Source organism: Astatotilapia calliptera, chromosome 7, assembly GCF_964374335.1.
Source record: "Astatotilapia calliptera chromosome 7, fAstCal68.1, whole genome shotgun sequence".
Classification (NCBI taxonomy): domain Eukaryota; kingdom Metazoa; phylum Chordata; class Actinopteri; order Cichliformes; family Cichlidae; genus Astatotilapia; species Astatotilapia calliptera.
In genome coordinates, this window is record NC_137428.1 from 25936888 (window position 1) to 25964452 (window position 27565).

Below are 27565 nucleotides of genomic sequence, written 5' to 3' on the forward strand. Positions count from 1 at the left end.
GAACTGAACTGAAATGAACTCTTTTAGCTGATTAACAATCAGTAAACCAAATGGTTAAAGAATAACACAGGATGAGTCACATGCTGTCTGATACTGTATGTTCCACTTCAGAAGCCAAATCAATTTAATGCTCCACACTCAACAATTAGCAGTCATTAACAATAAAAAACGAATTTTATATTTCTGTTATGTAGGAATTTCAAAAACATGATTGCTGGATTTTATTATATTTAGTAAGCTCTGGTTTATATCATTTCACATGCTTTCTTGAGTGTATTTCATCTCCCACCTTTCCACCAGGTGCCCTTGGTCTGATTTCCAGTCTCATCCCTCAGTCTTTTGGAGCAGGTGGATGCCTTTTCCAGCTGCTCCTAAGTGTCTTACAGGATTAATGTGCCAGATTATTATTATTATTACTATTATTATTATTATTATTATTATTATTTTATGTTAAATCACTCACGATAGAAGTCCCCTTCTATCAGTATCACTACAGTAAACCTTTCAGAAAGTTTCAAAACCTCATCACACATTACTTTCATAATTTCTTTTGATGGGAAATCTTACTGTACGTTATGTAAATAAATATAGATAAATAAACAGTTCTTTCGTTTGTTTTTGGAAATTAGATAAGACGGATAGTAAGTCTTTTGGCAAAAAATAATTAAATAAACGTTTTTTTCTTTTTCTTTTTTCTTTCTTTCTTTCTTTTTTTTTTTATTTCCCTTAGCTTCAGTTATGAGTCAGCTCCTCTCTTAACTGCTGAGTCAGTATTCCCGCATTTCAGAGCTAACGTGTGAGTGGACCTTGTAGCCTGCAGGTGGTGTAGCGGGTCAGGAATCAGCACCCTGTGATAGTCTCTGAGGCATAAACAGTATCGGGATTCTGTTACACAAACAAGACCCAGTCTCTCTTATTTAACAGATGTAGGTTGTCGAGAAACAGTTGTAGTGCACAAATACAGGATGGGCTACATGTCAGCTTTGTGTTCCTGCTATAGGTGTTTTTGCCCTTTAATTTTAAATCTTTCTAACATGTTTATTAACACAGAAAGAAATGACACGGATTTTACCCGCGCTTACGTCCGATGTAAAGCCCCCTAAGTCACCTGACAGCAGGTGAAGCACCTCTCTGGCTTCAGAGGCATGGGTGTGTGCGTTGCTGTGCGCTCGGGGCTGGATGCCAGCGAAATCACTGCAGCAGCATGGAGACGTGAGGAAACAGCGCCGCTGGGCAGGAGAGTCTTTTCAGCGCCTTTTTCTCTTACTGCAGCACAATTACAAACTTTACCTCCTCTGCATATTTGATCAAAAGCAATGGAAGTCGTCCCTAGATTTTTGTTTGTTTGTCTTTGCGTTCCTCTGGCGGCTGATTGGGAGACTGTGGACGCAACTTTTACTGACCTCGGGGACGAAATCGACTACAAGGATCCATGTAAAGCAGGTACTGTCCATATTACTGTACATGATACCTCCTTCTCTTGTTGTGTGTTATTGGTGTATTTTTGGCTAACAGCTCGAAGTCTTGAAGGCTCCAATCCCTGTGAGAAGAGCTAGATGTTTATTAAAGGATAACCCTTTAAAAGAAGAAAAAATGATGCTCTCAGCTTAATAGGTGTGAAGACTGGATGTAAATAAACTTTAAACCAGGGAAAATATTTTCAGTCCAAAAATAATATTTACATATTTTTATTTTTTACATTTTATTGTTGTTTGAAAATATGTAGAATAGCAGCTAATCGATTGTGAGGATGTTACACAATATGTTTAAATACAAAAAGTGTAAATGTTTCACATCCTCTGGAACTAAAAGTGATTTTTTTTAACCTAAAGCTATTAAATCAAGTTTAATAAGAAGAAAAAAAACTGTTAAACGACATGAAAATGGTGTAAATGCAGTTTTAAAAGACAAACAAAACGATTGTGCCATTGCAAACTGCAGTGGTATTTACAAAAAGGACTACTTTTAAAGTCAAATGTAGACTTTCTGTACTGAAAAAGTTCAACCAATTATTTTTTTGTTTACACTTATTAATATGTGGGGGTTTTTTCAAAGTAAAGCAAGCATGTTTTTATCTTTACTCAGTTGTAAGAAAGAGATGTAGAGGTGACAGTGATGCTATAGACACAGCACAGTATGTACCCCAAATTAATTTATTTAGTGAAATAATTGTTCTTTTAATCATGTTATACTTTAAAAAAAAACTATTACTGTATTTTCAATTTTTTCAATTTTAGTGTTTAACAGTGTAAATTTTGTTACACTTCAAAGGTCTGTCATGTAAAATAACAGTAATATTAACATTAGCACTCTGGTAGAGTTAAAATAAATACATGCTCCAAAATAAAGTAATGTCATATTTCCTTAATATAATGACAGAGTATTGTGAGCAAGATGCAAGAAACTGCATCTGTTGAAATTAATGTGTTAAAGTACAGTAGTTGTTTTTTAAATGCAATGAAGAGTAACTTTAAATACCTGCAGTCAAGACAATACCATAACTTTCAATTAACATAAGTGCAGTGGTACATGGTACATGTCTGTGTTTTTAATATAAATAGGTTGTACTGTCATAACTAAAAGTTTAGGCAATGGCACAGATTTTGCGTTTCAGTTTTTTTTGTTACATTTTTACTTCTTTTGATGATGAAGAACAATCATAAGCATTTTATGAATTTCAAAGACTTTTATTGTTAAACAAAATACATTTTTACAAAGAGTCTGTATTTACAATGCTGACCCTTCTTCATAACTTCTGCAATTCTCCACGACGTGTTGGATATCAGCCTCAAAATCCTGTTTGATGGTGATCCAAACTCCACGATGTCCCCAGTATATGAGCTTCTGCTTGTCCATCCACTTTTTTAAGGTCTCGCTAAGGCATAAACTCTTGGTCTGGAGAGTTTCCTGGTATTGGATCGAAAATGTTAATTTGATGATTATCGAGGCACTTTCGACTCGCTTTTGGCTTGTGACATGGCGCTCCATCATGCATGAATGTGATTATGATCATCGTTGTGATCAACTTGGTGCACTGACAAGCCAGGAATGGTTGGTCATCAATCAGGATTTACCACAGAAGCCGACATCCAGGCAGTGTATATATATATATATATATATATATATATATATATATATATATATATATATATATAAAACAAACAGTTCACTGCGGTTATCCTGGGCCTCCAGCAGGTTGGGGTTCCTTTTTCACTTGTGACTTCTGAAGCTTTCAAAACAGACCACTCTTCCACTCTGAGGGAGTTGCCTGGAGACTTGAGGTCACTGAGGCCGTGCCAGCACAACCCTCAGCTGGACTGTGGTGAAATCCCTCAAGCTCCAGAGCATGGGGTGCGCACTGCAGGGGTGACAGTCATTTACAGTCACCCTTTGCTTGAGTGAGTTTACTTCAAAGGCTGACACAGGGCCCACTACCTCTTTTCGTTTGTACTTTCAACGGTTGTTACACACACTGTTAAATGAGGTATTTAGAGGGAAAGACTCAAGTGAGCAGCTCTGCTTGGCCAATATGACGGATATTATTTTTCAAAGAGCGTTTCATGTCATCCTTGAGTTTTGAAAGTTATCTACAACCCTTAATTGTGTTCCTCACTCTCACCTTTGTTGGCCACTGGAAGATGTTGTGTAGCTAATCTTGTAGTTCAGCATAGAAGTTTATGGTTTCTTTGTTCACTTCCCCACGGCCTATTAGAGCCCAGTTTTCTGTCAGACTCTTCTTTAACAGTTCTCTGCAGCTGACACTGAGCTATGCCATATCTTGAAGCTGTTTCACCACTTTTGTCTTCTACTGTGTTTGCTGCACTGCTGACTTTGTAAGAAATCCTGTAGTGACGCAACTTGTTTTTTTCTTTTTTGTTTTTTTTTTAAGGTATTGCAGAAAAGTTGATGAGACCTTTACAAATCTACCTCTGGGGCATTTACCTCTGTGAATTTGTGGAGTTTACTCGTTTTCTGTGTCAAAGTGCAAATTCAGTCCATTTTATCTGCTGTTAGCATTTTATATACAGACCTGGATGAAAGAGCCAATGCTCATTTCTTTATGTTGTGGTATAGAAAATATGTGTAGTGGTTTATTGAAGCAAGAATACATGGAGAGCCAGTATATAAGGTAAAAAAAAAATGAGTGCAATTTTAATAAGTTTGAATTTCAATATTTGCTCTGACCATCTTTATTCTTTAACACAGTCTGAGTTTGAGTCAGGTTTTTTGTAATGTCTTTATGTAGTCTTCAGGAATAGTTCTAGAGGCTTCTTGAAGGACATTCAAAGCTCTTCTTTGGCTGCTCTTTGTTCTGTTCTATCAAATATGATCCCACACTGCATCAGTAATGTTGAGGTCCAGGCTTTGGGGAGACCAATCCATGAGACTCGTGGATTGGTCTCCTTAATAAAAATTTATCAAACACTTTACAGGTGATACTGCATAGCGGATCAGAATCTAGTGGTATTTTTCTATGTTCATAATTCCACAAATTTTGACAAGATCTCCATCACCACTGACTAAAATGCAACTCCAAACCATGACAGAGCGTCCACTGTGTTTTACAGACAGCTGTGGACACACCGTTCCCTCGCCTTCTGACCTCCTCCATATATCTTGATAATGATTTAAATCAACAATTTGGATTCATCACTCCATCAGTCTAGTTCTTGTGTAATTTGGTATACCTCAGTTTTTCCTTTCTGTTTCTCTTTCCTAATAATGGCTTATTGACAGCCGTCCTTCCACTGAGACCATTTCTGATGAAGCTTCAGTGAACAGTAGATGAGCCAGATGCGTCTCTCAGATCCTCTGTCAGGGCCTTTCTAGACGTTTTTTCCTATTTCTTAAGGACATGACTTTCAGTTGCTGTTCATCTGTTGTAGATAGGTTTTTGGCCTTCCACTCTTTGTTTTTCTTCCACTTGTGCAGTTTACTTAGTTTAGTTAGACATGGTGCATCAGCACGGTCACAGTCCTGTAATGTATTCAGTTCACATCTTCCTTCCTTCCTTTAAAAGGACACAAACAGTCCTCAGATATGTTTTAGTTTGTGAGCCAAGGGCAGGTTGCAAAAAGAGATGACTTTAATAAGCTTGTTAAAGTAGATGAGACAATCCAATAAAAGTCCCACTGAAGGACAAACTAATAAGAAGAGTCAAAACATAAAAGACAAAATAAGGCAGCAGGAAGAGGTGAACATGAGCAAACCACAAGAAGAAATAGCAGCTCTAAAAAAACATGTAATCGAATGAGGACAAAAACACAGAGACTTTTGATATCAGCGACTTTATGCTCATGTTGTTGTGCGACTGCTCTTTAAGAGGTGCTTTCTAAAATTCTCCTCCCTGTCACTTTAACACAAAGTTATATATCTTCAATTTATCGGAGAACTTTTATCCTCATAGCTGCCTTTTTGGGAGACATCGCACTGGATGAAGACGACCTCCGCTTATTCAAAGGAGCTGATGATGCACAGCACGCTGTCCAGAGCAACCACACAAACTCAGGTGTCAAAACAGAGAAAACCCAACTAATATGTTAGGAATTCAAACTGAATGTGCAAATAAGGGGATCATAATCAAAACAAACTCCCCTGAACGTCCTATCTATCTTTTACAGCTAACAGTTCCACTTCCAGTGAAAACAGAAGGAGTGAGAGGGCTGCTGACAGACACAGCCTCCGTCGACAGAGGAGAGCAGCCACCGCCAGACCTGAGCGAGTATGGCCTGATGGTATCATCCCCTACGTGATCAGCGGAAATTTCAGTGGTGAGCTTTGGTGGACAACAATAAGTCTTACATCTGATTTCACCATGATAGGATGGTTGCAGGATATCAAAAAGCAAATGAATTTTAGGTGTAATGCTTAACAGTGCATCCACCTGACAATTCAACCAAAAAGAACTGACAACATACCAGACGGCATAGAGGTTATTTTCTGCAGACTTGCTGGGCCTCGAACTCTTCGGCTTGCCCTGTAGTGTGCATTGGGCACAAAAACATTTAAAAACCACTGCTTTAAGGAGTCTTTGTTGCCATGTGCAGCTTGGACATCCTGAAACTGTCAACGTCTAATTCAGAGTTTCCTTTCAGGCAGTCAGCGAGCCATTTTCCGTCAGGCGATGCGTCACTGGGAGAAACACATTTGTGTAACGTTCACAGAGAGGGCGACTGAAGAAAGCTACATTGTTTTCACTTACAGACCTTGTGGGTAAGTTGGGAGCATGTCAACATTTTTATGATGTCATCGGTTTTTTAACAGAAGTGTTTGTCTCAGCTTATTGGCTTAGAAAAAAAACCGCACAATGATCTAAACTAAAATTATTGGAGCTCTTATTCATTCATTTATTTATTTATTTGACCAGATTTATTGTTTCCACTGTTTTCTATTCAGAAACCATAGACTGTATATAAAAGATGGAAAGCTCAGACTGAATATTTTCTTTAAAAGTGGGCATATACCTCTCTTTATAGTTAACCTGTTAAAAACATGGGGGGGGGGGGGAATAAAAGCAGGATGTGGACCTGAATAGTGTCGCTGACCGGCAGGTGTTGCTCCTATGTGGGGAGGAGAGGTGGCGGCCCTCAGGCCATCTCTATAGGAAAAAACTGTGATAAGTTTGGCATCGTTGTGCATGAACTCGGCCACGTGATTGGCTTCTGGCATGAACACACACGTCCGGACCGTGATGAGCATGTAAGCATCATCAGAGACAACATTCAACAAGGTACTCTTACTGCATGCGTGCGTTGAGGATGAAATAAATATGTGGGAATGGATACTGATGCTGCAGATGTTTGTCTCTGCATTTAGTTCTTTGTCTGTTTGTCCATCAAAAGGGCAGGAGTATAACTTCCTGAAGATGGAACCAGGGGAGGTCGACTCACTGGGAGAGGTATACGACTTTGGCAGCATCATGCATTATGCAAGGAATACATTTTCCAGGTTGGCATCTTTTTTTGCTTCATGTTAGTATATTCTCAACAGAAATGTAAGGTTTTTTTCTTTTGTTTTTGTGTTTTTTTCTGAACATTTACACTTTTAGCTTTACCATATTTACATTAACAGGCAATTAAAAACCTTTCTTACGGCAGTTAAATATCTCTTAAATTCATGATTTTCTCTGCCTACCTCCAAACTGCGAACACACTAGCCTGACTAGCCCCACGTGTCATCGTTACCAAGCTTGTTTCTGATTATCTAACAGGGCTATACCCTGACCTGGTGTTTGTCCCTTGAGTCAGCTCTGCTTAGCATGCCTCACAGGAAACCTCTGGGGGATTTGTCCTGTATTGTTACAGAAGCGATTCCACACTAGTCTCCTTTTTTGTTTCTCTCCCATGCATGTCGTTGCCCCTTTCAGTTTCTCGGTGTTTTGGTTTTTTACCCCCATAACCACATTGCAGGTCTGGGTCATGGAGGCATGCCAAGCTAAAAAAAGGCCCGGCAGTTCAGTCTTTGTCAAACAATTTGGGGTGGAGTGGCCTTTTACTCTGGCATTCAGGAGCGGGCTCCACTGAGCCGGCTGGCACCGGCGAAAGGCCCCATTCAGAGCGCTCTGTTTGCACATGCTTGTCATTCATGGGTGCATCACCATGGGAACTGCAGGGTGGGAGCTCCGAACTCAGTGAAAGATTATCACAATCAATAAATCAAGGTCCTGAACAGGAGGTACATCAGAAAAATCATGTAGATTTCATCGATCCTTCAGTTTAAAACCTCTGAAACTCAGATCTTCTTGCACATCAGTAAAAGTTAGAAGTTAGAAGATGTTTTTTTTTCTCTTCAGGCTTTAAGTGTTGTCACTGGATTCTTTGCTGTGGTTTTTTTGAAACAGAGGCATCTTCTTAGACACAATCTTGCCCCGTTATGATGTCAATGGAGTCAGGCCGTCTATTGGGCAGAGGACCAAGCTCAGTAAAGGAGACATTGCACAGGCCTGCAAACTCTACAAATGTGCAAGTAAGCTACATTTGATGTAGAGAGGCTACTCACCAAACTATATAATGAAATCCCATGTGGCCTTTATACTTTTATTATTCATTAATTTAAAAGTAACTGGTCTAACTGAAGATAAAACTCCTCTACCCTTGTCAAACAAAACAAAGGGTTAACAAAAAAGGTTCAGGAATTCTTGCTTGATATTAAATAGAGCAGAAAACCATGGAACAAAAACCTCCATATTCAGGAGAAATAATAAAATTTTACTCTTTGATAAAATTCTTCTACGATCAAACACAACAACACAAACGGTTTAAGATGCCAAAATTAAATCCCCCGTTCGCTTCATGCTATTTGGACAGCTGTGCCGACTTCAATATCTAATATGAAATCTTGTCAAAATACAGCAACACCAAATGCTGTCAGTTTAAAGAAAGAATAAATAAATATTTCACTGCAGTACATTTCTAAGAAAACAGTCTTGATGCCGTATTTTATCTGCTTTCTTGCAGAGTGTCTTCTGGAGTGCGTCACACTCATTTACCCACATTTCCAGGCAGACGTCTGCCGTTGATCCATTTACTGAGATCAACAGCAGACCTTTGGAGTTCCTGCGTCAATGAATATGTGAAAATTACTCGGCTCACTAATATGTTTCACAGACTCATGGGCCTCATGTTCTAGCCGAGAATGACGCAGTGAACGATGGTCAGGTTAAGGTTGATCTTTAGACACACAGGAGTGTCGCTCCTCGTCTCTATCGAACCAATTATAGCAGCTGCTACTTGCAAAGCCAACAGACTATCCACGTAGCTGGATAGTCTGGAGAGTAGCTTTTATGTTTTGTTTAGAGACGCTCTTCACACTGATGGTTTCTAACTGCAGGACAGTGCAGACAGCAACTGTGTTGCGTACTGTAACTGCAATCGAGAAATGAAAAGCTGCTCACTCTTTAGGCAATTCTGATATAGGTAAGGCATGTGGTTTAAGACTCCTAAAAACTCTAACACTCCTGGATCCTTTTCATTTCTGTTTTATTTAGTTAGTGGTAGTTTTCAAGTTGAAACAGCAGTTTCAACCTGATGGCAGCATAATGAAAAGTCTCATCTCTACTGTCACAGGTTAAAAGTAAAAGTGCTTTTATTATTATATGCACCATGGACTGTTTCATACAGAAGATGATTAGAGTCACTGGAACAAAAAGTGGGCACATCTTTTTTTTTTCTTTTCCAGAATTCAGACTTTAATCTCAGGAAAAAAAGTCAGAATTCCGACTTTTTTCCCCTGAAGAGTGAGCAGCTTTCCATTTCTCGATTGCAGTTACAGTCAGAATTCTGACTTTTTTTCTCAGAATTCTGGAAAAGAAAAAAAAAGGTGTGTCCACTTTTTTCATCAGTGGCCCTAATCGTCTTGCATAGATTCAAGATGTGTTAAAAATCAGAGGAGACTATATGTTTTTATCCCCATTGTACACCCTATTTGAAGCAAGACATGGAACTCACTTATCATTTCTACTAATTCTGTGCTTGTGAGGCACTCATGACTGAGAGTTAATCATCACTGGTTTAAATAAATTGATTAAAAAATGATATTATTTCTCCCTAAAATGAAGTCCTTTGTGAACTGTTTTTTTTTTACCTGAACACCAATCAGATGATCAGTCAAGGCTTTGCAATGTTTCTTTCCTCACATCTTTCTGTTTTCAGTTCTTAGTTAAATATATTTTAAATAATCTCCTATTGTGACAGAATGTGGGGAAAGTCTGCAGGACAGTTGTGGAAACTTCTCTTCCCCTGGTTTCCCTAACGGATACTCGGCATACACCCACTGTGTCTGGAGGATTTCTGTCACTCCTGGAGAAAAGGTACTCAATATGTGGATGCATTAGCTCCATAAGGGCATGATCAGCATGGTTACTCACCTAATGAATTTATAAAGTCTTTATCCATAGTGATCATGAGCTAAATCAAAAGATAAAGTGGTAGTGCAACAAGATAATGATCTTAAACACATCATAGAATCATAATTTATTTTTCAAACTGCCAATTCAAAGCCCTGATGTTAGCAGTTAATGTGAGGAAATCCACTAACATCTTTCCAGGGAATACAGACACAGATAGCTGCAGATACCACAAACGAGCAGTCATTCTTATTTATGCTTATTTATGCATAAGAGCCCATGAGTAGTTAGTGGATTGTTATGTAGTTTCTTCAAGTGACTCCTCAAGTCATAAGGAAAAACTTAGCGTGGGAAAACTTGGCAGGCATGCAGACATCTGCGCGGAGCCTCGCCATCTGAAGAAGAAATTCATGCCACTTGAACTTCAGCAGATGCAGAAACTATAACGCACGCATTACAGTCGAAGCTGTTCTGCAAGGAGGACTTGAGTAAAGTTCAAATGAGGTCCATTAAGTGTTGTATTAATGCTCCATATTAGTTAGCAAGCATTCACAGCACATGGACTGCAACCATCATCTTTACTTCTTCTGCTAAGTTAACAAGTTTCCCAATCGCAGATGTATAATATTGAAAGAATTTTCTCAAATAAATTAGTGACCAAGACATATGTTTTTGTTTTTTTCTCATTTGTTTGGGCTGATTGGTGTTTCTAATTTAGCCACATGGATGCGGAGGTGAATATGGCTAAGTCAGTCTAGTTATTTCATTCATATAATAGCTACTTTTGGTTGCTCTTATTCACAAGGCGTCACCACAATGAGTCGTACTACGGTGGCCCTGAGAGGCCAAACGTACTGCAACTTAAGAAAACACCAGCAATAAGAAAAATGCTGCAAAAGCACACGAAACACAACGGAAATAGGAAAAACAACAACGGAAATAGGAAAAAACGAAACAGAAATAGGAAAAACAAAAACAGAAACAGGAAGAGACAGATTTCCAAAAGCACAAGGGAAGTGTTTCTGGGGGGACAATAACCCGACGGACCAGTTGCAACCAAAATATGCTAAGAATTTTGCTGGGAGACACTTAAAAGAAGTGGAGGATCTATCGGTTTTGTGAGAAAGGAAAAGATGAGAGTTAAGTGTGTTAGCCTAACTATTAGCCTGAAAATCCGTCATCAGTATTAAATGAATCATGATAAAATATGCCTACCATGTTTTGGGCTCCTGCAACTGGTCCGTCGGGTTATTGTCTCCCCAGAAACACTTCCCTTGTGCTTTTGGAAATCTGTTTTTCTCCATTTCTGTTTTGTTTTTTCCTATTTCTGTTGTCATTTTTCATATATACGTTGTGTTTTGTGTACTTTTGCAGCGTTTTTCTTATTGCTGGTGTTTCCTTAAGCTGCAGTCCGTTTGGCCTCTCAGGGCCAACACCAGTGTTAGTCAAGTTACTTGAAAAAAGTAATCAGTAATTAGTTACTGATTACTTCCCCCCAAAAGTAATCTTGCTAGTTTACTTTACTGGTTACTTATTTTCAAAAGTAATTAGTAACTTAGTTACTTTTTTAAAAGATGATTTACAACCTGAATAGGTGATAAAGCGAGAGATCTTTCAGCCCAGTTCTATTGTTTCTGCATAATCCATCATATAAAATGTAATCAAATGAAAAAGTCTCATTTTGAAAGTAGTTTTTTTAGTTTTAATATTTTAACTTTACGCATGAAGCAAAAATTAAATTATATGCAACATTCTCTGACTGGAAGAAAATTGTTTAACATTTAAACCTATTTTCTGCACATTCCAGCACATAAATTAAAAGTTTGTTGTGTTTACACTCAGTCTTTCAAATAGATGCACGTATAAGACAGCAGAAAATAAATAAAATCAAAGACTCAGCGGTCCTGTTGCTCTATTTTCACCGTAAAGCAGGAGTGGGGCAGGCGGAGGTTTGCCCTGGTGCAGGTGTGTCGTAGCGGTCAGTGGAAGGATCTGGGAGTTTCACATTCCCGTCGTAGCGCACTCGGTGCTTACTCTGAAGTTTAGGGGTTTTTTTGCTCTAAAAATAAGTTTTCTTCCCATGTAGTGTGCAGCAGACGCTAATGTTTTTGTCACTTTTTACGGAATCAAACTCAAAGTAAGGTCAGTACTTCCACGCTTTAAACCCTACACGCTCATACTCTCTCCCGCACTCGATATATTATCCATTGTTGATCTGCACTCACTTACATCATTGTCATGAGACACTCTCGCAAAAAAATCACAGTTTTAGTAACACAGTAATGCAGCGTGCTTTAGTAACAGTAATCTAATGACCTTTTTGCAATAGTAATCCTTTACTTTACTTGTTACCTGAAAAAAGTAATCGGATTACACATTTTGATTTGGCAGATTTTTTCTAGCACAACCCAAATGAATTTGTATCACCTTCCACCTTTTTTACCTCTTTTGGGACGACACAGATGTCGAATCTTGATGCCAGATCATTTGCTAACACCCTGGTGTCCTTCTGTCTCCTCTGCATCTTAGATTGTTCTCAATTTTACGTCCATGGACCTCTTCAGGAGTCACTTGTGCTGGTACGACCATGTCGAAGTCCGGGACGGCTTCTGGAGGAAGGCTCCTCTAAAAGGTCTGTTTTACTTGCGTCTCTAATGTGAAGTTCTTACCGAGAAGAAATGACAGTTTGGGGTTTTTTTGCACTTTTGCAGGGCGCTTTTGTGGAGACACACTTCCAGCTCAGATTATCTCGACCGACAGCCGACTGTGGATTGAATTCAGGAGCAGCAGCAGCTGGGTGGGCAAAGGATTTTCAGCTGTTTATGAAGGTACAATGCTCAGTTTTCCCATGCATCTCCTTTTGGTACAGATGTGAATTTGGCCATATGAAAGCAAGTCTGTGACTGTAATCAACTGGTGCTTATGTCACTTCTCACCTCCTGTGCAGCCATCTGTGGAGGAGAGGTGAAGCGGGAGAGCGGCCAGATCCAGTCGCCTAATTATCCTGATGAATACCAGTCCAACAAAGAGTGTGTGTGGAAAATCACAGTGGCAGAGGGGTTTAATGTTGGCCTCTCCTTTCAGTCATTTGAGGTAAAATTACCTCTTTTGTTGTTATTCCTGCATTCTGGCAACGTGCTAGCAAATAAAATTAAAAGGTGGTCCCTGCAGTGAATGGTGCAGTTGGCATATAGAGAGGAATGGCCAACCTGGAAAGATTTAAAACAGTCTTAGCTAATTTGCAAAGATTTTAATGTGCTGCTATGTTGGAACTTGTTTTATTAAACTTGTTAAATAATTACCTACTATACTATAGTACTATAGCAACTTTTTTAAACTTTGAAAAGTCTACAGAGTGTCAGCAGAAAAAAAACATCTCACTTTTATTGTTTGTGGATGGCGAGGATGACGCTTTGGACAGACTTCACAATCCTCTGCTGTAATGTCTATTAGCAGACTTTTGTGTCCGCGCTGTGCAGATTGAGAAACACGACAGTTGTACCTACGACTACGTGGAAGTGAGAGACGGCGCTTCAGAGAGCAGCCCGCTGCTCGGACGTTTCTGCGGGTACGACAAACCAGACGACATCAAAAGCACCTCCAACCAGCTCTGGCTCAAGTTTGCATCTGACGGATCGGTTAACAAAGCTGGGTTTGCGGCCAACTTTTTTAAAGGTCAGAAGGTCATTTTAGCAGCAAACAATCTGGCGGCAGTGAGACCTGTTTGATGCATTTGTCTGGCACAGAAAACTAGTAATTGCCATTTCCTTTTGTTAGAGATGGATGAGTGCTCCAGACCTGACAATGGTAATTGCAAGCAGCGCTGTCTGAACACACTGGGTAGCTACAGATGTGCTTGTGACCCGGGGTATGAGCTGGCAGCTGACAAACACACCTGTGAGAGTGAGTTTACAGCCTGACTGCTCATATTAAATTACTGTCAACTTCAGAATGCCACTGCTTCACGATATGAAGTACACTCTGACGAGTATATTCCCTCTACATGATATATACTCACTATGTACACCTTTAACTGCTCATTAACCAAATATCAAATCATCGAAACATGTCAGCAAGACAGTATATTTAGGCATGAAGAAATGGTCAAATGATCTGCTGAAGTTCAAACTTGAGCATCAGAATTGGGAAGAAATGTGACGCTGAACTTATCAGACGGACTGTTCCTAGTGATTTTCTGTGATTTTCCCACACATCCATCTTTAGTATTTACAGAGAATGGTCCAAATAAGTAAAAATAACCAGCAAGCAGCAAGCATTTAACATTTAAGCATGACCACTCTCGGTTTATCAGAATTTACCAGATATTTAATGTTAGCTTTGGCTTGGATGAATAGTGGGTCTTATCTGAGTCTTGTAGCCTTGAAGATGGTAGCAGATGTGCATGGCCGTGTAGTTGCCCGACACTTGTCGAAGAAATAAGAATTTACTCTTGACTAACTTGACTCTCAGTTTCTAAGCTTTTAAAATACACCAACTTCTTTAAATCCTTAAACTATAGAAAAAACAAAAACTTTGCAGATTCCTCTGCCTCCATCAGTGACTCTGCTGAAGTGTTGTTGCTGTATGTCTCTGCAGGTCACCATGGAAACACTTCATGCAAGTTTCATGTTGTAAACTAAACACTATTTATTTATTTTACACTACACTATTCTATACTTTATTTATTATTATAGTGTAGTATATTAATATGTATATAAATATACTAGGCTATAGCTTCCCTAGTTCACTGCTGTGAAAAATTAATACAAATGGTGACTGATGATTCAGAAAAGAAAGATGGAAATTCCAACCTGCACTGATGAGGTTGATGAGGTGTCTTAGGGGTTAAAACACTGGGTCGTTAGCTTTGGAGGGGAATGATGCATAAATTTGAAGCCTGACAGCATCTCTTGTATATGTAGCTCTGGTCTTTTGGATAAAGTGGCCCTTTAAAGAGCTCAGCGGCTGAGACCTTTTTGTATTTTGTAAAACCTAAAGCCCCACAGCATAATAATAATAATTCTAATAGTTTATATGAGAAATTCATTATTTATGAAGCTACCTCATGTCATATTTTCTTGGATACTGATGTTTAGAGAGGCCCCACTCACTATGGGAAACACACATGTGCACAATAATAATTCCATAATCCCTGCAGGTACTGACTTTAGAGGGAGAATCAAGACACATAATAAAGTTGAGTTTAGGTAAGGGTTCAGATTTTCAAAATAAAAGATATTTAAACCACCTCGTAAAACAGTCTCTGGTTAACAAATGAGTCCAGTGTGTGATGACTGCTTCCAACAGTATAATGTCACAAAGCTCAGATGATCTCAGAACGGCTTCTTGGCCAGGACAGTGACTTCACTGTAGTCAAATGGCCTTCACAGTGACCGGTCCAATACACCACCTTTCAGATGTGGTGAAACGGCAGATTCACATTGTTATTGTGCAGCTGACAAATCTGTTTGTAAATTCTGTAGTTTAGAATTTCTGCCATGTCATGCTTAATTTTACAGTAGTGCGCCTAAGCTGTCAGCTCTATTATGCCTACAGTTAAATCCCACAGCTTTTTCCCTGTGCTATAAATAGATAGATGGAAACCTAAAGTTATATAGGCCAGATATATATGATTTCTGATAATAATCCTGAGTATTTGGGACTCGCAGGTGTTACTAGAATGAGATTTTTACCTTGTTGAGTCTTGATTCCAAGGAAGCTTCCTGTTTCTACCACATGAGGGCAGCGCTCCCCTGTTGTATCTTCACAAAGAACTTAGATCTTGATTCATCGTTTTAAAAGTGTTTGCAGACACAAATAGCAGTAGGAGCTGACGTTTACTCTCATTTTAAAAAAAATAACAAATAATCTAACTAATGGTGTTAAATTTAAGGATGTCTTTTTCTATTTCCAGTACCACAATTTCAAATCCATCAGTTTAATTATTTAGATTATTTTTAAAATAACATTCAGTTTCAAATTTTGTTTTTGTTTTCTTTTGTTGTTTCTGGGAATTTGGGGTTTTGTTTTGTTTTTTGTTTTTTTTACTTTTACCACTTAAATCTGTGTTTTTGCCCCACCAGCAGCTGCCTGTGGTGGATTCATCACCATGCTGAATGGCTCCATCATCACCCCCGGCTGGCCCAAAGAGTACCCACCCAACAAGAACTGTGTCTGGCAGCTAGTGGCACCCATTCAGTATCGCATCACCCTGGTGTTTGATGTGTTTGAAACCGAAGGAAATGATGTTAGTGGGGGTTTTTGTGATTTGCTAGGAAAGTGCTTGTACACATGGTTAAAGAGCATTCAGCAGGAATAAATACCTGATAAAAATCTCTCGTGCTAAAATATATCTGTAAAAAATACATCAAGTGAATGATGTACATCATTACATTTATTAACAGGGATCATTTCTGTGTGTTTCCCATCAGGTGTGTAAATATGACTTTGTGGAAGTGCGCAGTGGGTTGAGCTCAGACTCAAAGCTTCACGGCAAATTCTGTGGAGCAGAGAAACCAGAGGTCATCACCTCCCAGCAGAACAACATGAGAATTGAGTTTAAGTCTGATAACACCGTCTCCAAGAGAGGCTTCAAGGCTCATTTCTTCTCTGGTGAGTTGACTGATGATTTAGGAAGCATAGAAGGAACTGCAGAGTAAATGTATCTGTTATGGTAACTGGAGGGACTCAAACACAGGACTCCTTGGCTCAAAGGAAGAACAGAGGGTTTATTCACAAACACCAGGTGAAATGTGCAACAGTGACAAAGTGCTATATACAAGGGTGCGGGGATCAGGGCTCCAGGGAATCCACAGGGAAAAGCAGGGGAACACTCTCACTCCTCTTCAGTCTCTCTTGGTGTCTCACCAGTCTCTCACTCCTCTCTCGCACCAGAATCTCTGTAGGCAACAAGGGCAGGTCCACGGTGTCTGTACACAGGAAACAATGCGTTAATGCAAGAAGCAAAACCACAGGAACTAGACTGCAGTGTCCTAGCCAGGATTTCACTAACACAGGTCAAGCATCGAGCCAGCGAAGAGCAGTCTTGCTTCTTCCCTTTAGTAGAGGCCAGTTAATGAGACGCAGGTGTTCATCTCACAGGTATGTAGGCCAAAGGCGGGAGCCCACAATGAACTCCGCCCAGGCGACAGAGGGAGAGAGAAAAAAGAGAAAACAACACAGAATTTCTCAGGCGGATCTGCTGGACCGTGACAATAACAGTATGGTGCAGGGAAAACGGCAAAACCAGAAAGATGCAGTCCGCTGACTTCACAATGAGATATAAATTATCACAGAGATATAATCTTACACAACCTTACCCAGAATGCTTAGTCTTCGTGTGTAAACACATTCTTCCTCTTGTGTATTTTTATTATTCACATCAAAATCTGAGGATTTTCTCTTCTTTTACAGTTCTTTATTTTTGCCCCTTTAATCAAGCTAGTCAAATAATATAACAATAAAATCAAAGCACAAAATTTCAATAGAACAGAATAGAATAGCTACTTTATTGTGATTCAGAACACAGACAAGTTTGTGCACATTAGAAAAAAACATTTGGTGCATTTACTCACCATTGGACTGTACGGCTTAAATCATAATACAATCAAAATCTAAAGATTTTCCAGAATATGGAACTGAAAATGATCATAATAGTTCCCCTTTTAAAGTCTGGCTAATGATCAGATTACATGTTTTTATGCAATATCATCAGATAAACAGCTACCTGAAGTTATTTACTTTTCCTCAGCAACACTAAAAAGCACGTTAAAACTCTGTACAGTACGACAATGTATGATTTCTAGCAGCCATGTAATCCTAAAATCCTGTGCCTAATGTAGCAGACATTTCCTTCTTGAGGAAAGGCTTAATCTCAGTCTGACCCAATAAGTTCTGATGCCTGCTTTCACACATTAGAGTGTGGGAAAAATTCTATTCTGATTATTTCAGATTATTCTGAAATGTATTATGTAAACTGCCTAGAGTACCAGGATCAGCAAGCTCTATATAACTTTTGGGAATTATTTTTACATCAGTCAAATCCTTATAAATGATATATACTATGTGTAGTAGTGTCAAAATAAAAAGCAAAATTACAAATTACTTCTACAATATCTCAATGTTACTGTTTGTCACTGGAATTTGTTGCTAGTGACAATAAAGTTTCTATTGTATTCTATTCTACTCTATTCTATGTCCGCAGATATAGATGAGTGCTCCAAAGGTAATGGAGGCTGCCAGCATGAATGTGTAAACACCTTCGGGAGCTACAGCTGTCAGTGCCGCAGGGGCTTCATGCTGCACGACAACAGGCATGACTGCAAGGAAGGTGCAGTATGTCCACTCTTCACTCATCAGTGTGATGTATGGCCTTATATATCCTTACTTTTCTCTAGTGGACACATGAAGCTATCGTTTGTGATTCACTTACTATCTAAAGATGAAGTAGTCTCCTAGAGGGAACACACCCTTTACCAGCTGCTGCATATTTACAGACAAAAGTTTGACCTTAGGACTATTTATTAATAGCCTGAGTGGGAAAGTAGGATTGCTTAAGGGCAGCTTTAGTTTTGCTTTCATTTTGACAGTTAATATGTTCGGCCTGTTTTCCACAGCATGACCTCAGAGGATGCTTGTGCTGGAGAAAAGGAAATGATGTGCAGCTGTCATTGTTTTGCATCCTGCTTTGTTTTTGTTTATTTTTTTTACAGCGGGATGTGATCATGTGATAAACAGTGTGTCCGGCACCATCGCCAGCCCCAACTGGCCTGACAAATATCCCAGCAAGAAGGCTTGCACCTGGTCTCTTTCTACAACCCCGGGCCATCGAATCAAACTCGTATGTCACGATGCCAAAATTAAAACTGTTCAAAACCATTTATATCGTTTTAAGTTTAACTCGAAACAATTTCCAGATTTTTAATGAGGTCGACATGGAGGCTCATCTGGAGTGCGCTTATGATCATCTGGAGATTTATGACGGAAGAGACAATCGCGCCGCGACTCTGGGACGCTTTTGTGGCAGCAAAAAACCTTCTCCGGTCATCTCCAGCGCCAACAAAATGTTCCTGCGTTTCTTCTCCGACAACTCTGTGCAGAAGAGAGGGTTTGAGGCTTCGTACAGAGCAGGTGAGCAAACTACAGTGGCACAAAACGCAAATAGAAAAATGCTACAAAAGCACTGAAAACACAACAAAGGTTAAATAAAGGACAACAGAAAAAACACGATAACAAACACAAACGCGTTTTTGGAAAAACACCAATGTGAGTGAACAGCTGCAGAAGTGACAAGCTAACAGTTGCTTTGCTAACAGCAAACATGTGTGTACGGTGTTATATGAATCATAACACTCCATGAATCCTTTGAACACGTCTCAGTGAAAGCCTTCCCATGTTTTGGTCTCCATCAGCTCCACAGCTGTTAATGTCTCCTCAAAAACACTTGAATCTTTGAATCCTTTGTGTTGGATTCAGTTTCCATTTCCAACTTCCATTGTGTTTTGAGAGATTTTGTTTTTTTCAGTTGTCTTTGTGTTCTAGTCAACTTCTATTGTGTTTTATTCAGCTTCTATTTTGCTTTGTTCAGTTTCCTTTGTATTTTATTCAATTCACCTTATGTTTTGTAAGATTTTCTTCAACTTATTTTGTGTTTTGATTGCTTTTACAGTGTTTTCTGTTTGTCTGTGTTTTCTTAAGTTGTTTTGCATCTCAGGGCCACTGTAGTAAACAGACTATAAAATACTGCTCTGCTGAAAAAGAAGAAAAAACCCCAAGCAAAAATAGAGTAAAATGGTGTTTTGAAGACAGAATAAAAGCTCAAAAATGTCACAATTCAGCTGCATTCCTTCCTAACTTTTATGAGTTCCTCTTTTTGACCCTCTAATTTTGTGGTTGTGGATTCTCAGAATGTGGAGGAAGCTTTAAAGCAGAGGTCAAGACAAAAGATCTGTACTCCCATGCCCAGTTTGGAGATAACAACTACCCTGGAGGCTCTGACTGTTTGTGGGTGGTAACTGCTGAGAAGGGTTACGGTGTCGAGATCATCTTCCAAGTGTTTGAAATTGAAGAGGAGGCTGACTGCGGGTACGATTATGTGGAGCTATATGACGGCGCTGACACCAAGTCTCCCAGGCTGGGACGATACTGCGGATCTGGGGTAGGGCTGAATAAAATCAGTCTCGCTCACTAATTTCTATTTTTTATTTATTTGTTTATTTACTTGTCTGTATCGGTTGCTTTTCCTCAGGCCCCAGAGGACGTGTACTCAGCTGGAGACTCCATTGTTCTAAAATTTCACTCGGATGACAGCATCAATAAAAAAGGCTTTCATGTACGCTACATAAGCACAAAGTTCCAGGACACATTACACGTAAGCAAGTGACTTTCCAAACCTTCCCCAAACCTAAATGGAGACTTCACCCCTAGCATTTGGTTGGTCACACCCATTTCCTGGCGAGGAGTGAATGCACGGGTTGATACCACAAACAACAGCCCAAACGCTTTACATTGACTTCTGTTAGACAGACTGAAGCCATGCAGAGACATTACATCTTCACTCTTCATCATCATATAGCCCTGTACCGTAACAGTTTGAATGATTTCATATATAAATATACAATCGCACCACTTGTAATGAGCTGATTGGAGCGCTGTTTTAAAATGTAAAATGTATATATTGTGATAATAGTTTGCCTTTTTATTTTAATCATAATTTCCACTGTGTCACTTTTTTCTCTCTGAGGTTGAAACCTTCATCACTTCTGTTGGATGTAGTGCAGTTTCGTGTATTATATTACTTGATAAATTAACTTAATATGTATGGAAATCAGCAAAACTGTATTCTTGACTCATACCTAATCTCTTATTTAAGATTATATTCTTATCTGGCTTTGCTTTAAATTAGTTTAGTTTTTGAGTTTGTATGTCAGCCATCCTCTACAGCTTCTTGTTGTTGCTTCACAGCAGTTAAGGTTTTTTTCACCCGATCAAAAACGATTCCTTAAACTCCTGGACTACTTGTTAATCGGGAAGTTTTTCCTTTGCTGAACTTGGCATAAATGCATGCAAATTATCAGCTGCTGCGTGTGGTTACAGCTGCATTATCACTGATGCTGAGCGTGCGGAGACGACGCTAATGTCTTGGACAAATGTTTGATTTTTGTTGTGAACAAAGTTCCGTTTATGAAAGCTGATGGTGAATCAACCAACTAACTTTCTTTCCCAATTTCAAATTACTGAGAGATGTGTGTACGTCTGCACCTTGATGAGCCTTTTCATGGTTTCCCATCTATGACTGCAAAGATGTTTTCACAAGTAGCATCCAGCTTTGTTTGTAGTTTAGTACGAAAAACCCTCTGCACACCTGTGCCATGCCTGACATCTTTTAAATCAAAATCGATTTCACATATTTTTCTCTTGGCTACAATCTTTCTCTGCTTTGCTCTGATTATTTGGGACTTAATGCCCCCCTTTTGTTTTCTGAGCCAGATCTAATCTCGCTAATTGGGTGAACTGAGTGTATTGCGGAGACACACAGTCACATAAAATTAAACCTACTTGAAAGAGCAAGACACTGCAGTTCTTCGACCAGCCACTTGAAGCTGCATCCAAAAGCAAGAATCATGTTTACAGCACAGAGGCCAAATTGGTGCTGAAGTTACTTAGAACTTATTTGGAAATATATGTGTGGATTGCACATGTACAATCTATGAATCCAGTTTGTTAACCAAGCATCCACCTACTAATCCAAATATGACATTCTTGCTCCAAAACAGCAACATGGCCATTAACATAATGCTAACATTATGGTTTCAAAATGAAGCCTAAAGCAAATGGCAGTGACCTGGCAGTGACAATGGCCATGTTTTAGTTATTTGTTTATTTATTTATTTATTTATTTTCATTTTGTCCCCCCTGCACAATCAATCATCATTAAAGGGACAGTTTTTTGTTCCAGGCTGCAAACGTGTTCATTTCAGTTCTTTGCTTGTGACCCCCTAGTGTAAAACATTTATTCATAGCGCTGCAAGTGGTTGAATAAATTAATTAATGAACTCTTAAGGGTACCATAAGGTAGTCATAGAAAGCAGAATTAAGGAGTTTGATCATGGAGGTGTTCTGTTCATTTTAATACTGGAAATAACACACTTGTGCATATAATTACGGACATCTTTTTACGTCTTTGGTACCACACATTTAGTGTAGCAGGCTTTTGATCAATATGTGCAAAGATTTCTCAGTTACAAAAATGTGCACACATACAAAAAGGCGATTTAAATTGATTTTTATTTAAGTATGTGCAAACCTAATGTTTGCTATGATGAAATAAAAAGTTTCTCCATGGTCCTTGAATGCATCACATCATCAAGTCTTGTGACTCCAGTATAATTCAGGATGTCAGTTATTTACAGAGTAAAAAACAAAGTACTGAATGAATTAATGAATCATGCATAAAGAAGATTACATAACAGCACATTACAATAATGTCACTACAGTCAGATAACCAGACAGTTTCACATTCTTCACCGAAGCACAGCTTCTCTGAAATGAAATGGTTGACAGTAGATTCATAGTCTGCAAACTCAGCAAAGCTTAGATGCACGTGTTTCTGATTTCTGATGAGATAAACTGCACAGTGCATTTGCACAGTTTCAAATCTGTACAGTAGGAACCTTTTTTATTCACATGTGTTTTTTTTGCATATCTAGTCATTTTCGGTAACTGTTTGACCCTTTGTCTTCTTTTTTTTTCACAGCAGTTAAATCTTTGGCAAGAAAACTTTGAGAGGCTCATTTTCATGCACTTTGTCCAGGAAGCCCAAGTTGAAATAAGGATACAGTGTTTCAGTGAAGGTCTCCCTGAAGGTGTACAGGTGTGTCATGCTCTCTGCATTGTAGAAGGACACCAGGCCCCTCTTGTAGTCCACGTACACACCGATCCTGGCCAGTGGCTCCTCCAGTGACAGGACAGTTGGAGGGGACGTACCTGCCATGTACTGAATCCCATAAGAGAGAGAGATAGTCCAGAAGCCGTTAGCTGGAAGGGCTTTGATGACTCCCTTTCTGGGTACCGACTCCCGGGCTACCCCCACAGTCCAGACTGTGCTGCTGTAGACCTCAATCTCCCAGTAGTGACGCCCATGGGTGAAGCCCTGGCTACCCAGCAGTGACAGGGCGGCATTAAACCTGTTGGGATTGTCCTCCACAGTGTGGTTAAAGTTCTGGTATCGAACGCAGGTGAGGGAGGAAGTCAGACTGAGCCAGGGGTTGGCCGTGCTGGAGTTAAATGTAATGGAAGCTGGAACTAAAAAGAGGAGAAAGCAAAGGCAAGAGAGGAAGTTTAAGGCTAAAGATGTTTCTTTGCTGGATATTTTGATGATGGTTTCTGAGCAGTGCAGTGATTCAGGAGTCTGAGTGTCACTTTTAAGTACCTGGATAGATGCTTCCTTTCATAGATTTCCACACTCTGTACTGTAGGGGCCCTGCAAACCGGCCCTCACACAGACTGGGCGGTGTAAACACGGGTTTCTCAAACTTAAGTGGAGGCCTGTCAACGAAAGCAAAGTCAAACAATGAAACCAAAGAACAAAAACAGAGCCTTTCAAGGACAAAATATTCGGCCTCTTTCCCACGCTCACCTCTGGAGAAGTGCTTTGATGCTCTGAAATGAGACATGGGAATAAACACAGGAAAAGAGACAAAAAGACTGTAATTAGTTTTGCTGTATTTGAAAGAAGAGAGAGCTTTTTCCACATTACATCAGTGTCTGACCTCACATTATCCCACCCTGCGGGATCTCCCTGTGGCCGGGGGAAATTCCCACTGCCTTGGCCTGAGTATGGCCCGGTGCCTGAACTGAACTCATTTTTCTAGAGCTCAGCGACTGAGGTCGTTGGCATGAATCCTGTCTAAGCTCATAAATATTTGTTTGGGCAAAAAACTACAACAGTGTTGTTGTTATTTATCACGCTTTACCCTTGAAGTTTTTTCATAATGATGTAATCAAATCGACCGTCTTGCTAAGACCACTCTGCAGACTTAACAGGAAAGCCGAGGCGGTCACACCCAGCTCAGTTATATCTTGAATGTTGACGTTGGACCCTGTTTAACCTGTTGGCACAAAAATGTATGTCTGCTACATAATAGATTGAAAAACACCTCATTTTCTTCCCAAATATTGTGCTTCTGATTCCATTTCTTTTAAAACAGTGATACAAATGTTTTGAAAACATATTTAAAATCAAGAGTTCAGCATTTTTTGGCTTAATCATCCCCAGAGCTGACTCATCATCCTGGTAATAACTTCCAGATGAACTGTGCTGTATGTACAAACAGGCTAAGCGTACCCGGAGCAGAGTGAATGGGTCCTGCTCTTTTAGTTTGTCCTCTATCTCATGGACGGCCCTCTGCAGACGCGAGATCTCCACGCACAGCAGGGCCTTGTGCTCGTCCAGGCGAATCAGCTCTCTTCGCTCCTCCGTCTTCAGCTTCACCTGCAGCAGTTTCTCCTCCTGGTAGAGGAACTGGTGCAGGTCGCTGAACTGGGCTTCGATGCGCTGCTTCAGATCAGCGGTGTGCTCCTGAGTGGGAGATGCACATTGTTACTGGGAGCGACGGTCTATTTCAAAAAGCACAACAGTCTGTGCGCACATACACAAAAGCAGTAGAAATCCATGAGGGGAATGAGACAGGAAACTGTGGGTCGAGTGGGTCAGTCTGGATATTTATAGTGATTGTAGCATGCGCAGTGGCGAGGTTTTGATTCCGATGTGTTTCCTCTCACCTTCAGCTTCTTGACCTCGTCTTCAGCTTCTCTGTCACACTGCAGCGCTATGTTGAGCTCAGCTTTTAAAGAGTCCATTGAGCTGTGCAGAGATGCCTGTCAGGGCAGAAACACAAAATCAAAGCATTTTGTTTAACCATCCATTCTCTTCTGCTTAGCCAATTCAGGGTCACAGGGGGCTTTAGCCTATCCCAGCTGCGAGAGGCGGGGTACACCCTGGACAGATGGCCAATCTGCTGCAGAGCTAACACAGAGACAACCATTCACACTCACATTCACACCTGTCTATGTCTTTGGACTGTGGCAGGAAGGCAGTACTTTGAGAGAATTCACGCATTCAAAGGGAGAACGTGCAAACGATGGTGGATTCAAACCCCAGACCTTCTCACTCTGAGGCACCAGTGCTAACCGCCTCACCACTGTGCAGCCCGTCAAAACATACTGACTCCCTCAAAGTCAATGTCTTGTCCAGGGTGATTTGTTGAAAACACAATGGGAAGCGTGATAAATTTGAGCTTACTTTTGCTTTAAGCCTAACCTGGGAGACTCCACACTGATGAACAACACAAGAGGATCCATGTTTGCAATACCAGAAGAAGTTGTTTTTGGAAAATATGCAGCCAAGTCTAAAACTATAAAAGCAAAAACAGTTTAAACCCCATTAACAGTGATATTGACTTCCCTGCTGAACGTTTAACTGCTGACAGGCACTTCATTAAAGCTTAACTCACCCTATACTTCTGTTCTGCCTCCTGGACACACACCATGGTGTGACTTCTGTGCTCCTGGGAGATGCCACACACCAGACACACCAGCTCCTGGTCCTCCTCACAGTACAGTTTCAGCTCCTCCCTGTGTCGGCTACAGCGTGCAACCGGTGCAGGAGCCCTCTCTGGCACCCCGGCATCTGGCAGGCAGGGTCCAGTCCCGCTCTCCTCCAGACCCTGACAGTAACTCTCCACTATGTTGGCCACTATACGGTTGGGTCTGTAGCTCGGTCCGGGATACACCTTCCTGCACTGAGGGCAGGAGCCGGCTCCACCTTGCCCGGTGCCCCGTGGCCCTGCCCAGTAACCCTCAATGCAACCCTGGCAAAAGGTGTGATCACAGGGCAAGGATACCGGCTGCTTGAAAAGATCCAAACAGATGGAGCAAGTCAGGTCTCTGCTGATTCGGTGAGCCGAGCTTTTAGCCACTTTTCCAGCTATGGGAGGCTGCCGCGGCTTTTCCATTGCTGTTTGCACAGCAAAGTCTCCTTCTTTAGGTTTCCAACTTTTTTTGTCCGGCTTTATCCCCTGGTTCACTTTCTCCAGGTTCTGCAGATAGACTGACTGGATTTTCTTCACTTCTTTCTGATTCTTGCTCATTCCTTTGCCTTTAGTGTCCTTCTTTGTTCTTACTGTACTGCTGGACTTCTGAGTCCTTCCTCTCCTACAGAGTGTGGCCGCTCTCTTTGGCCTCCAGCTTTCCTGTTGCTGTGGGGAAAACAAGGGGGTGGTGCAGAGGCAGCATGAGCCTCTCACATGCAGATCAGATAGTGAGGGGATCTCAGAGGCCCCCCTTTCCCCCTTAGACTGACGTCAGTCAGGAAATTGAGGCGGACCATGGATATTCTTTCCTTTGCATGTTTGTTTAGTAAAGTCTGCGCAAGTAAAGTCCGACTTCACTAAACTCTTAATCTGCTCTAAGAATAATTAAAGAAAAATGTAAATCCAGTGGATGTGACTGTGTGAGCTCTTGCCGTGAGTGTGTGTTAGAGGGAGAAAGCAGGAAAACATCTGTGAGTAGTAGATAGCGATTTCATCATTCTAATTATGGCCACGATCTCTGCCAAGTAAGTAAAAGGTAGAAGGGTATCATTCAAAACTGTATGCATAGAAAGCTCCACAACAGACAGAGTACTCTTTATCCAGACATAACGTCCAGTAAAGCTTATTTAAAAATCCAAGCTGAGTGAGAAATTTGTGTTTCGCTTGCCAAGACTATCAGCAGCACCACATGGGCCGACTAAATATTACAGGATGTTACATCAGGCTGATGACACTGTAAATGTAGGCATGCTGTGATTATTTAGTGCATAATCACAGGTCGGGTGAGTAAAAGCACAGCAGTACTGCATAAATGTTTATACTGAGTGAGAGGTTTTATTTGTTTGCCTGTTTGTTTGTTTTAATCAGCCTGTCTTGTGTGTGCCAATATTCTGATTGCTGCACTCTCTGTAAATAACACTTAGAACCGTGTTTTCCTATGATGAATGACATGAATATACCTGAAGACGTTCTTGTTTTCTTTTAGAAAACCTTTCAGTCAGTTTCTCTGCCTTTTCTCTGCCTGTACTCTGTGTTATGAGCAATAGGGACATCTGGTGTCCAAAGTGAAACTTTAACTAGAACTAAACTTATTACAGATCAATATGATGAACATCAAATTGATAATATAACTGGGTAAACAACAGCTATGATTAAGTAAACCCATTTTTTTAATGTAGTACCAGTTGAGGGTGGAAAGCAGGAACCAACACCTAAAGGATTTCAGAAAATTGTTTTGCATTGAATCAGAGTTTTACAGGTGAACAAAGTGCTTGCAAAGTAGGAATATTACAGTGTAAAATCAGTGTGCTGCAAATTAAAGGCATCGCAATACACTCATGGAAACTTATTAAGTACATCTATTTCACTGCTCGTATCAGCATCACATGCACTTAATCATGTAGACATCAAGAAAACCCGCTGGACTTCAAACTGACCATCAGAATGGAAAAGGGTGACTTAAGTGATATTCTGGGATTTTCCCACAAAGCCATCTGTAGGGTTTCCAGAGAATCATCCAAAAAAGAGAAAATACCCAGTGAGCTTCAGTTCTCTGGTGAAAACGCCTTGTTGAGAATGGCCAGGCTGCTTCGAGTTGATAGGAACAGTGACACAAATAACCACTAATTAC

The 27565-nt window shown here is 40.2% G+C and overlaps 2 protein-coding genes and 2 long non-coding RNA genes across 5 annotated transcripts; 2 read left to right on the forward strand and 2 right to left on the reverse strand.

Moving 5' to 3' along the window:
• The first annotated feature begins 221 nt into the window (after positions 1–221).
• LOC113025792 (bone morphogenetic protein 1-like) lies at positions 222–22545 on the forward strand. 2 transcript variants are annotated; one of them, XM_026173953.2, is made up of 20 exons: positions 222–1443; positions 5408–5509; positions 5622–5771; positions 6096–6213; positions 6552–6730; positions 6843–6948; positions 7841–7965; positions 9693–9808; positions 12374–12476; positions 12556–12672; positions 12792–12937; positions 13324–13519; positions 13622–13747; positions 15931–16091; positions 16276–16456; positions 18048–18173; positions 18556–18683; positions 18760–18973; positions 19750–20000; positions 20091–22545. In XM_026173953.2, the coding sequence occupies exons 1-20, from the start codon at positions 1317–1319 to the stop codon at positions 20223–20225; spliced, it is 2907 nt and encodes a 968-aa protein (XP_026029738.2). In that variant the 5' UTR covers positions 222–1316; the 3' UTR covers positions 20226–22545. The 2 variants fall into 2 exon arrangements, with proteins under 2 accessions (XP_026029738.2, XP_026029737.2); XM_026173952.2 differs by having other exon boundaries at positions 223–1443; positions 15928–16091.
• Positions 16553–16998, reverse strand: LOC145430032 (uncharacterized). The gene is made up of 2 exons (XR_013910409.1): positions 16857–16998; positions 16553–16773 (listed from the first exon to the last, which is right to left on the reverse strand). It is a non-coding gene; the product is annotated as an uncharacterized LOC145430032 (long non-coding RNA).
• On the forward strand, positions 16615–17322 carry LOC145430033 (uncharacterized). The gene is made up of 2 exons (XR_013910410.1): positions 16615–16860; positions 16946–17322. It is a non-coding gene; the product is annotated as an uncharacterized LOC145430033 (long non-coding RNA).
• trim69 (tripartite motif containing 69) lies at positions 22112–26153 on the reverse strand. The gene is made up of 6 exons (XM_026173954.2): positions 25357–26153; positions 24626–24721; positions 24189–24422; positions 23481–23503; positions 23274–23389; positions 22112–23146 (listed from the first exon to the last, which is right to left on the reverse strand). The coding sequence occupies exons 1-6, from the start codon at positions 25990–25992 to the stop codon at positions 22602–22604; spliced, it is 1650 nt and encodes a 549-aa protein (XP_026029739.1). The 5' UTR covers positions 25993–26153; the 3' UTR covers positions 22112–22601.
• Between the last annotated feature and the right edge of the window lie 1412 nt (positions 26154–27565).